Raw genomic sequence first — 12176 nt, forward strand, 5'->3', positions numbered from 1 at the left:
GCTCTAGCGGTGAGGATGGGCTCGACGGGGCTGTTTATTAACTGCTAAACTCCCACTCTATTTCAACCAGCTCTGTGTTAATCGAGCTTTATGAGCTTAAAAGATGCTTTAGACTGACAAAGATGCATGCATATTAGTCAAGAGGCAGCACCCCTGTCCTTCGTTCTCTCCCCGCTGAGGAGCTCTTATTGCTATTTTAGTTTTTCACTGATGCATCTCTTAGAAGAAGCAAATAACTCCAGGAAATATCTTTTTTAATGAGATAATTGCAGGAAGTCAAACATTTTTGAAAAGATTTTGGAATAACAAAATAGCTGCTAACACAAGTTAAGTTTTGTTTGAGTTTTATTAGAAAGTTTCATGTTGTCAGCCAGTATCGTTTCTTTTCCTGTTTTTTATTTACTAGTTTTTGCCTTTTTATTATATTTTTTATTTCACAGCCTCAAAGGCAACCTCTTTTATAGACACATAAATAATGTCGTCACACTTGTTATATGTAATTTCATGGCTGAAAAATGTAAGCTTGTAAAATTAATAAATGAATATTTATTTTTTTGCTTTGTTCTTTCAGAAACCTAAACAGGGAGCTTGATATTATCCCAAAAAGTGTCAATAACTAACAGGCGGGTGTAGCAGCACCATGGTGGTAAATGCATTTTCATTAACTTATTCTGTAAAAGGCTTAGTGCCTGGAGACAGAGTCTGAATACTGCTGAAATAGTGCTGACTGCCTGTGCTCACTTCTCGTGATGTTGCCTCAGTGAGTGAAATGACTGTTTTTGTCCAAGCTTGTGACCAGAAGCTGAAAGAAATGCAGAGCAAATGGCTCGGCTTAAGAACACTTCAGCAGGGATGATTCTGGCTGTCACTTTGAACCCAGACTGTGGTTAACAGATGGTCTCCTTCTACTGCCTCCTCTCTCCATCCTAAATCTTTCGCTTATTCTCTCCTGCTTTGAATGTTCAGAAATCTACTTTCTTCAAGACTGATCAAGAGCCTAACAGCAGTGTTATATTTAACCTTCTAGGACCCTGCGTCCACATATGTGGACATCACATTTTATTTAGACCAAAATACTCACTTATGCTCTACAAGGGCCTGATATCCACTTACGAGGACATTATACTGCCACTGTTCTATCAAAATTCTAACAAATATCTTCATTTGTGGCTCTCATTTTTCTTAGAAACAAAAAGCAGGTAAAAAAAAAAAACATTTGATAATTCTTTGTTTTTACATTCATCGGGCCCCAATATGCCCAAATGTCAAAGAGAAATTAAAAATGCATCCTCTGGAAGAGTTCGGGTCTTAGGAGGTTAATCAAGAGAAAATGCTTTTCCTCCAGTCTAACTCTGAGATCATTTCTTAAGACTGAACTTTAAATTACCATTTGACTGCTTTCAGTCAGTGCTCCTTATCATAGAGGAGCATCTCTCTCTTGTTGACCATGAGAGGAGAAACGCTGTCCTTTTAGCTGGAATGAACTTTTAATCTCTTGGCATCTGTGTCCTAAGAGAGGAAAGGAGGCCCGAGGCTGCTGCCGTCAGCTCCTGTGTTATCATTTAATTCGACTGTCTACAACCCATGCCTTTGCTCTGTGGGGTTATTAATTTGATATTTATATATTGAGATATAACCTTACCATGACTTTCAAGAACATCACACATGATTGTAGCGTTTTATTCCCTGATATAAAACTGAGAATTGTGGGATGTACAATTCCGTGCGTTTGCAAACTGTTTTTTAGTTACCATGAGAAGACATTTGGTGACAATCTTAACTTAAAGTTAATGTAGCTTGAGATAAATTTCAGTTTGGAGCATATTTAAAGCCACACTTTCTAATTTTGAACCAATCAACCTCCTTTGTCAATTCCAGGTTGCACTTTCAATTAAAACGATTAATGTAACCTGAATATTGAATATCAAATCTGTATCTTATTCTATGTTTTATTCATCTTACTCTGTTAGCATGCTTTGGAAACCCAGTATTCAAGTTAATCTGTTTGTTGACCAGTTTTTAATATCTAATATTATTAATGTGATTTTATTTAGATAGCTTTTCTTCCAAATATTCTTTTACTGGTTCATCTACAAATACTGGATAGAGTCGATGGAGTCAAATTCCCTTCCTTATGTGGCTAGATTTTTTTTTCTTTTGACAGTTGTTCTGAATTTCATTTATTCCACCTTTAAAACCAGCTGAAGGAAGGAATCAGCAGGAAGCCATTAATAAGCAGAACAAATTATGGCCTCTGATGAATATGAGTTTCAAGCTTCATTACACACGCTGTCTTTCGCACTGAACAGTGTTAAAGGAAACTGACATCTGTCTGTGAGAACATGTGGTCTAATTAAAAAAAAGTTTAAAAAGTTAATATTAGGGTTAGGCTTAAAAGTTGGTGTATAAATGGAAAAAATTTTCAGTAGGTTTACACACTGACTTACATTACTCATCACTTATAGTTTGTTTTAAATCACACTACAAAAGCAGCGTGCAAGCAAACCTGGATCTGTTACTTTTAACTTTGTGAATTAATTTCTTGCTGTTTGTTTTTCTGATTATTTCTTCTAATTATTATTAAAAATAAAATAAAAATATTATTTAATTATTATTTCTTTTAATGACTTAAACTCAGTCATTTTAAGGCGCAAGGTGTAATCTCTGTCTTAAGGTATTTGTACTTTTGTTGTTAAACAAAAAAAAGTGAGATAAAATAAAGGAATGGATTTATTGATTAAAACGCAAAGAAAGCGCATTAATTAACATTAACTTAAAGTTAAACATAATAATATTAACAGGGAAACGATGATATCTGTTCATTGTGTCAACATGAATACTTTTTGTACTTCTTTTGTTCTTCAAGTACAAGTTTGAGTGTAGTGATTTTAAATGAAATATTTGCGCACTGTGAGGCTGCTTCATCTATTTATACAGTATACAGGACACGAGTACCTCCAGCTCAGTAGGTATTAACGAGAAATGCTCACAAACCACAACTTAAAACATCTATACTCTTCCACTTGTTCTTATCAGGGTCGCAGGAGCCTATCCCAGTTAACATGTGATGAACGGCAGAGTACACCCTGGACAGGTCGCCAGTCTGTTGCAGGGCTAACGCAGAGAGACAGACAACAATATGCTCTCACATTCACACCTATGACAATTTAGAATCAGCAGTTAACCTAACCCAACTAGGTTATTTGTCTTTGGGAGAGAGCTGGTGAAGGAAAGGACATGAAGGAAATATGGTGAAATCAAAGTCACAATCTTCTTGGTGTGAGGCAACAGTGCTAACCACCACCGTGCTGCCCTGACTTAAAACAGGACCAATGTAACCCCTTTACCTGCTTCATTAGTTATCTTACAAATATCTCAAAGAATCTGTTACCGCATGGTTCTTCTTTTCATATAATACATAATACATCATTCGCCTTTTTGTTGGGTGGTAGGTGTTTTTCAGGAAAAAAAGGGGGGCTATTGATTTGCCATGTCAGCACTGCAAGCTGCACTGCAAGCTCCTACATCAGCGCCTGCGTATGCATGTTTGCACCTGGATGCATTCCCCCTGGGTTACTTTCAACGTGAATGGGCTTGATCAGTTCCGTGCTATAAATGTGAATGTGAAAAACACCAAAAGAGTTCATGTCGCAGTGAGAACGAAGCATTTGACTATTTCACTTTCAAATTAAAATGTCGTTTTTGCCAGTGAATACCAGTGAAAACCAAAAAGCCAGGTCAGTTCTGCTGGTCTTGGTTTAGCTATGAGGAACAAACCCATCCAATAAAATGGCCTCCTGCTGAGAACAAAAGCCTGCTGTCTTTTGTTCCCAGCTGTTTCCTCTTATTCATGGTCCCTTTTTCATTTCTTTGCTATTTTTCATCCGTCTCTGTAAAATACTAAGCTTGCTGCCGGCTCCATTGCAGCACCAATTATTGCTCCTTGTAGGTCTTTTTATATCCTTTTGTTGCCTTCCTCCTAATTCCATGCATCCAGCCTTTTCCCTCTTTCTTTCTCTGTTATCCATCATCAGCTGGCAATTAGCCAATAAGTGATGCATATCAGCTTGATAATGAAATGCATCCCCCCTTTTCTCCTTCTCTAAGCCCTCAAAATAGTCGCCATCTTCTCTTTCACAGCATTCCCCAGTTTTGTATTCCCCACATCATCGTTTTCTCTTCCTCTCTGTGCTCCGGGAGTTCATTTGTCCATATTTGACCTCTGACGAATGAGCTCATCTCTGTTTATATCAGCCAGCCAACTGATCTATGTCAACTCAGTTTAAATGTTCTAGGCTAGGTTTTCATCTTTTAAACCTCTAATATAAAGGATGCTGACAGGTTGAGCCACAGAGCTCTGTGAACGTAGTCCACTCCTCTCTCCAAGATTAGATTTGAATGAGATAAACTGACCATATCTTCAGCTGGTTAATGAGAAAGAAATGCTGTCAGACTGTCAGCAGCCTTAGTAATGAACTCCCAGAGGAGCTCTGGGATAATATGGAAGCTTGGGGAATGCAACATATGTCAACTGTGTGCTGACAAATCAGTGAACAATAAGACATGCTAGTAAGGTTAACTGGTGACTCTAAATTGGCTGTAGGGGTGGATGTGAGAGTTTGCAGTGATGGACTGGTGACCTGTCCAGGTTGTTTCCTGCTTCTGGAATATTACATATAATATTGCTGTTTTTATATTTGCACAATATTCATGCATCAAAGAGCAAAGTAAGTTTGCAGTCACTATGGGCTTGCGGCTGGTCAAAGGAAAGTATTGATAGATACATTCAAACAGGATTTTTTTCCTGTGTTGTTAAGCAACCAACTTGCGTTACAGTGAGGTACAAGTTGTGCTAAATGGCTTAATGATAATTTCATAGCTTCTTTCGATCAGCTTTAAAACCAATTCTTAATCCCTGTTTGATGGAAAAATTTTGAAGCTTGAGAAATGCCGGTAATCTCTTGTGTCACTATTGATCAGGAACGGGGAGATGAGCAGGATTTATGCCGTGCGAGAGAGAGTGTGTAAACTATCTGTCAGTTTTTCAATAGATTAGAGCTCCATTAAGAGTCAGGAAGAGCAGTAATCACTGCAAGTATACATGTTCCAAGTATTGTATGCCTGTCGATGTTTCCCTGTGTAAACAAATCCCTGTATGTGTGTGTGTTTGAGATTGTGTGGGTATATGAAAGACAAGTGTATGTCCCAGGTTAACGGACAAGAAATTGGGGGCAGCAGCAGTGAGACCCTGAGGTTAGAAACCATTTCCCGGTCCAGTGACCCTAAATTCAGTCAGAATATAACCCTGTCCAGTTATAGGAATAATATGTGATCGCAAGAGATGTGAAATACAGAAAATAGGGCAGAAAACTCTGAAGGTAATGAGTTGGTTTTTGTTTTTTTTGTATTCTAGGTCTGAGTGTGAGTGAGGAGCCTCCTCTTCATAGAGTGACAACTGGCACTGCGTCAACAGATCACCAGAGAGGGGCACAATGTCGCAGCAACAGCCTCCAGCCCCCCTCCACTCCGGCACTGCCCCGACGCTACCTGCCACCCCAGTCAAGAAGCTCCCCTGGAGGTCAGTAGTTTTCCTGGAACAACACACAGAGTCTTGGTTTGATAAAACTGAAAGCATTTTTTTGTTTTTTCTGTGATTTGGCACAGCTAACATTTCTGCACTACCACACATCAGTCGAAACCCATAAGCTCTGTGTAGTAAATGTAGGAAATATATATTTTACATGCACATTTGTTCTCTATGGATGTGTGCAAAAGAGAGAGATGCATGTTTCCAGTAACAGATTGTGTCCTATTGTCTCACGCTGTCGTCACATATGTGGTTTACAGGCACCTATTGTGCACATATGTTAAAATAATTAAAAATATCATGAGAAATCCACATTAGAGGAGGCACACTATGCAGCATATCCAATCGAGTGCCACCAGGAATAAGAGGATGGAATTGACAGCAGCAATATTCTTTTTCAAATGCATTTGTATTATCATACATGAAGTAACACCAGGCGCTCCATAGTATCGCACTTCACTCTGCCACATTTATATGATGTTATAAAAATGTCCTGCTTCTGCTTGAATAGATGACACAGAGCTACATGTTCTCTTCTGTGACATAAGCGAAATACATTTGAGACAAAACAATGCAGACATCGCTATTGTTGCCAACAGGTTCTTATCAGGGATGCAGACGGTGTTGTGGGGATGAGAAAATATCCTTCACCCTGTGTGCCCTGAGCTGATACAGAGTGTGTTATGAATTATTGATGTAGAAAGTTCCTGGCAACCTGACTCATACCCTTTTTCTATATTAGCGTTGCATTAAGGCTTTTTTTGGCTCTCTATAGGGTTGTACAGACTCATATGTACAGTCATGGCAATAAAACAGAAGGTACACCATCTTTGAATTCTAAGGTTTTATGCATCAGGTCCCACAATGAGGTAAATAGAACCTCAGATGAGCACCAACACATGCAGTGTTTCATTATTTATTATTTATTTACCAAAAATCAAGCCGAAATTGTCACGGTCTGGAGTGAGGACCCAAGCGCGGAGCTCTGTGTGTAGACTATGCGTTTATTTACAGTGCGGTAAATACTGATGCACAATTAATCCCCGTGCTCCCCAAGACTCCCGCGTGTGTCTTCCAGTGGCGTCCGTGTTCGTGCGCCCCGCTGTCGTGACTGTGCACACCCTGTGCGTGCTGTCCTTCCTCTCCATGCTCCTCCTGCAGGGAAAACAATGGAAGCAGCCGTTAGACACTGACCCCCGCGGGCAAACACGATCAGTACTTCCTGGAGTAACACTGACTTGGGAGTCTAACTCAATGATCCCACATCGGTGGGAGCTCCAAGACTCTCCTAAGTAGCTCCCCCGACGAGCCGTGATCAGCAGCAGGTGTGTGGCTTGGGTGTGGCCAGTCCCCTAGCAGGGCCACACCCACCAGGCCTGAAGGCGCCTGTAAACAAGTGTTCAGACACACCTGCACCCATACACACACCCACACACACACTCATATCTACAAACATGGAGAAGAGGGGCAGCAACACCGAAAATACATATAATATCACAAGTCCATGACTGCCCAGGGATCCTGGGTCGCTCAGACCCAGGATCCTGACAGAAATGCAGAAACTGTATGTGGAAAAACTAAATACACCCCCATGATTAAGTAACTTGTAGAAACACTTTTAGCAGCAAAAAAACTGAAGTAACATGTCATGAGCACGTGTATTTCTGTACCCAAACGGTTATTTCATGTAAAAAATATCTGTATCGTCATCTGAACATGTTCTACTTGTTTGGAAAAGGTGCTCATACAAGCATGGTGTTCCGTGTAGGCAATGGGAAATGTAGCTGTGCTATCCTAAACAGCTTCACATCACAAGCATCTGCTGACCTTTTATTTTCAAGTAGCCCATCCAGATTTAAATTCAGATTCTACAAAGCCTCACTGTGTGTTCCAGTCAGTACGGTGATGTGATGTGACAGTGTGTGGCAATAAAGATTCCCTCTGAGAGCCACATTTGCATGATTTTACCAAAACATGCACACTGAGCACCGCACACACAGTGTTGCTGCAGAGCAAAAGAAACCTCCAGGGTTATATGGGGATTTGTTCAGGATCAGAGGCTTCTTTCCCGTAACAGGTCTAATTAGTTTCTTTTCAAGGTCTCGCTCCCACTCTCCTGCCTTCTTCACACCAGTCTCCCTGCTAACCTCTTGAAACTTCCTTCCTTCCTACTTCTTTATTTGCGTCACCTCTTTTTTCTCCTCCACTTAGAATTTTTCGCCCCAATTTTCTACATTTCGAGCTCCCGTGTACTTGTTTCAAATCCAGCCACTTGTTCTTACATTCACTATTCTGCAAAAGATTCAATGTGAAACGCAGGAGAATGTTTTTGAGGGTTGAAATAATATTAATAAATCATTGGGAGTTCCTAATTGTTTCCTGTCTTGACTACAAAGTGCAATAGTGTCACATAGACGGAGGATTTTTAGCACATCTGCTCAGCTTCTTTTTGACCCGCAATCCTGTGGGACATAGTTATACTACACAGCAGGGGGGATGTAGCTGGAGATGAAAGCAGAAGGGGTAACTGGAAAGATTGGAAAAAAGTTAGGAGAGGAGGAAAATCAGCCAAGAAATGGAAAAAAGTACAATAAAAAAAGATTGAGGCAGGCAGGCAAAGTCGATTTGACACTCATGTGTGTATATCTGACATGCTGTACTAGCCAAATGTCACTGTGTGATATTCGGAGCCTAATCAACACCTTGTGTTGTGACAGTGAGCAGGAAGGAGTTTCAGCGGAGTTCAGAAGTCACACGTTCTCTCCCGTCCTCTCCAAAAAGGCTGGCTGTGGTTCCTCCCAAACCTCAGTCTCCAGGTAAGTTTTTCCTCTTTGTTATTATGCAAAGTGTAGATATATGGAATAGTGGTTTTCTTTGTCTACAATACAAAACAGAGGTGCTAGAAATCGAACAGTTTGACTCGCACACGGGCAGAAAACTATTGATGGTAATATAGACACCTGTGCTTGTCCTACGATGGCAAGTCAAATTGTATGTAATTAAAAAAGCCTGTGCCAGAATCCCGGTGGCTGACTAATTGTACACTATTCATCCTGATTAATAAGACACGTATTGTATAGCTCCACCTCACTCTGCTCTGGGGTGTCCCGCCCCCCAAATATTTCTAATACCCAGATGTGGTTCTAAACAGTTTGAGGTGGAGATTTGTGATATTTAACAATTTCTTCTATGTTGTGGTTTCATCCATGTGGTCTGGAAAGAGCAGAGTAATTTTCTTTTGGGATTGCGGAGAGAATCCAGATGTTTCCTAGCAGAGTCAAACACATCTCCTCAGGCCACTTATTTTCTCACTTTGGTGCTGCTGTTCACCTTTGTCTTTACTGCTACTTTCTCGGACCTCGTCTACTCCTACACGGTCCCAAAATGAAAGCATTTTTCTTCTTTCAAATTCCCAGCATCATTGATTTTGCGCTTGTTTACTGAAATTTGCACACTGTTGTTCCACCTTGAAGTTGCTCTGGACACGATCCCAGCAAGATGCTAGCGAGAGAAAGTGAAACTGATATTCACCTCGTGAATATCTCGGCCTTGATATCTTTAAGAACACCCTAAAAACACACAGACAAACACTTCCATCTATGCTCTCCGCAAGATTTGCCATTACCTTTTCTCATTGTTTCTTGCATCGTTATTTCTCATCCATCCACCTCTCCGCTCTCATCTGCATGCTGCCTTCACACTCATCCATATAGGCTCATTTAGTATTCAGTATCCTCTCTCTAACCTTTCAACTAGAACCTGCACATGTCTAGGTGTGTGCACATGCATGCTTGTGCACATGTGCCTGAAAAAGAGGCAGAGAGCATTTGCTGAAAATAAGGGAAAGGGATTCCTAATAAGGCTTCAAGGCAAAGAAAGGACATTGAGATAGATGGAGCTCTGGAACAATTGCTGACGCTTGCATTTTTTTAACAGATGACATCAAAACATCTCTGCAGTTTTTTACCTTTTGGTCTTTATTTCTGTCATTTTTTCAGAGAGCTACTCCTACTAATGTGTTACATTTCTACCCAAAGCCCTTTGGTTATATTTGGTTAAACGGGTTATAGACATCAATCACCAAGACAGTTATTCAGTTCATCTGCAGCTATTCCGCTCTATCCGTTCGTTGCTCTTTTTTTCTTTCTTTTTTTTTGTATTTTACCCTCCGCACCCCCACCTCCCTCCAAACAATTTTGCACTCATTACCTGGGACCCTGCTCCCCAAGCCCAGCCTCGTGTTGCCATGGAGACCACTCCCCATGCTCCAGCAGGCCTGAATTATAACGTTGAGGCAGGTGATTTGGTGTTCTGCTGTGATTTTATTTTGTGTGCAAGCACATTTCCACCTACAGGCTGGTTTGTGAGTCTGTTGCTAATATAGAGTAAATTTTATGGTATACACACACTCGCACTGTAACAAGGTGGCGCAAGGGTTAATCGCCTTGCTTGTGTGTCAGCTATGATTTAATGATTGTGCCCCTTCAGACACCGTTACTTTGATGTGCCCAAATGTTTCTTTACATATGCATGTTGTAAATAAAACACCCACGTTAGCATAATCGTGGTGTTAAATCGTTATATGAGAGAAGTTTACACATTTATCATGAGTTTAAATGGTTCATTATGAGAAACTACCTGAAGACTGTATTAAAAAATAGATTTAATTAAATTACTACCATTTATCCTGAAAATGCGATCACTGATTCACCAGTTGAATTTTGATGTTTAAAATTGCCAGATTCCATTAAGGATATTTTTTTGGTTTCATGTATTTACTTCCTGTTTGTTACCTCTTTATGCTGGGAAACTACTGAACTGTTTTAAAAGTGCCTCTCCTTTTTGTCACTGTCATTCAACACTAAAACTGATGTGACAGAACACATAAACTTCGGTATATATGTTTAATTGGCTGATGTTCAGTTGATACATTTGTGAGTCCCTAATGTCTTGTTAGTTTCCTTAAAACACACACACACACACACACACATACACACACACACACACGCTCATTCTAACCTTATTTGATTGTCTTTGTTGCGTGCAGCAGCAGTCCGGGGCTCAGCTCCCTCTGGTTCCCCTCGCCGCGTGGCCCCCCTGAGGCTACAGCAAGAACAGCAGGAGAACCTGCAGAGAGAGAAAGAGGAGGCTCAACAGAAAGAGAAACAGAGGCAAGCGGAGGAGAGAGAAAAAGAAAAGCAAAGAGAAGAGGTGGGTAACTGAGAAACTCTGCAGCACCGTTTGGGCTGTTCATTCTGGTATTATTCTGTGTCGCTTTTCAGGTTCAGAGGCTGCAGGGACGCTGCGAACAGCAGGAGAGGCAGCTGAAAGCTCTTAGAGATGAACTGAAGAAGACTTCGCTGGGTCTAGAAGCTTTCATAGTCACCACTCAGCATTATTGCCTCAAGGTAGCGAACTGGAATGATACTGTGCACAGTATTACTGTCATCACCATATTAAGGCTTAAAGGTTCACCTGCCATCCCATGCAGATTTACAACATAATACCGCAGTCTTAGTGTTTACACCAAGCCTAATATGTATGACACACGTGCACACAGTGCACACGCGTGAATTTAAGGGCACATGCAGTATTTAACAGCATGAAGTGTTCACAGCATGGTCAATGACATGCTGGATGACAAACAGTTTGAACAGTGTGACTGTGGAAAGGGTCTACCAGAGTTCAGTGTGTCACTGATCTGGTTTCATCCAGTTCTCTGTCTAATGGGATGATTTCACCTCTGAGGTGCTGTGGTAGTAATACCAGTGCCAGACTGTCGGGGGACTGTCTGACTTCTTTATGGTCATTGTCTGAGTGCTGCAATCACAGGTCCACACTGCAGATATTCAAGACAGGGAAAGTACAAGTGTGACTTTTGAGTGGATTTGAGCTCCCTCTGCTGGCATCAGTCAAAAACTACAGCTAGAGCATTGTATATAATACTGTGTAAACAGTTCTGTATAAGCCAGACTTTCTTGTACTTTTTTAAAGTGGTGTTAAGCGGTAGGTAGGGTTTATGAAGGTCTTTGGCATCATTGGCTGCTTTTTCACTCATTTTCAGTCCTGTACGTGAACCCGACCATTTTCTGATGAATGGCCTTTTGTTTAAGACACTTAACATTAACCTATGAATCATTCACACACAAAAAAAACACCTAAACTAGTGTGGTGTCTAAACATAATACACAACTTAGCAAAAAAACTATTTGAAATTGTGTCTTTGGGCACTTTGTTATGTGTCACAAACACACATATGTTTCCCTTTTCTCAAGCAGAGCCTACCAAAATTACTAAAGACAACATAATCTGACATAAAAGAGTATTTTTGCACCAACAAGAAAATGCAAATTTGAAACTTTTGGTTTGAATCATCGTCATCATGTATGAGAGAAGTAAAGTGAATGTCTACAGCCATCTGTGAACCACAGTCAGGGCTCTGATATGGTTTGAGGCTTTAATCAGTGCAATAACATCTGGAAAGCTTCTGATTAGCAACAGAATTTTTTTTTCTGGCAGTAAAAAAAAATCCCTTACTGCTATTTAAGGTAAAGATTAAGAGCTGTTTGTGGCAGTGTGGATTTTTGGG

The 12176-nt window shown here is 40.5% G+C and overlaps 1 protein-coding gene across 2 annotated transcripts in view; it reads left to right on the forward strand.

Moving 5' to 3' along the window:
• mtus2a (microtubule associated tumor suppressor candidate 2a) overlaps positions 1–12176 on the forward strand; it is a 45128-nt gene that overhangs the window by 26625 nt on the left and 6327 nt on the right. For both annotated transcript variants that reach the window (XM_085289089.1, XM_085289090.1), the window contains exons 5-8: positions 5414–5578; positions 8305–8403; positions 10635–10798; positions 10870–10995. In XM_085289089.1, the coding sequence (XP_085145215.1) occupies positions 5414–5578; positions 8305–8403; positions 10635–10798; positions 10870–10995 (554 nt within the window). The remainder of the gene's footprint in view (positions 1–5413; positions 5579–8304; positions 8404–10634; positions 10799–10869; positions 10996–12176) is intronic.

This window comes from Mchenga conophoros, linkage group LG10, assembly GCF_057382185.1.
Source record: "Mchenga conophoros isolate Kocher_MC1m ecotype Shallow Benthic linkage group LG10, M_conophoros_male_GT1.1, whole genome shotgun sequence".
Taxonomy (NCBI): Eukaryota; Metazoa; Chordata; class Actinopteri; order Cichliformes; family Cichlidae; genus Mchenga; species Mchenga conophoros.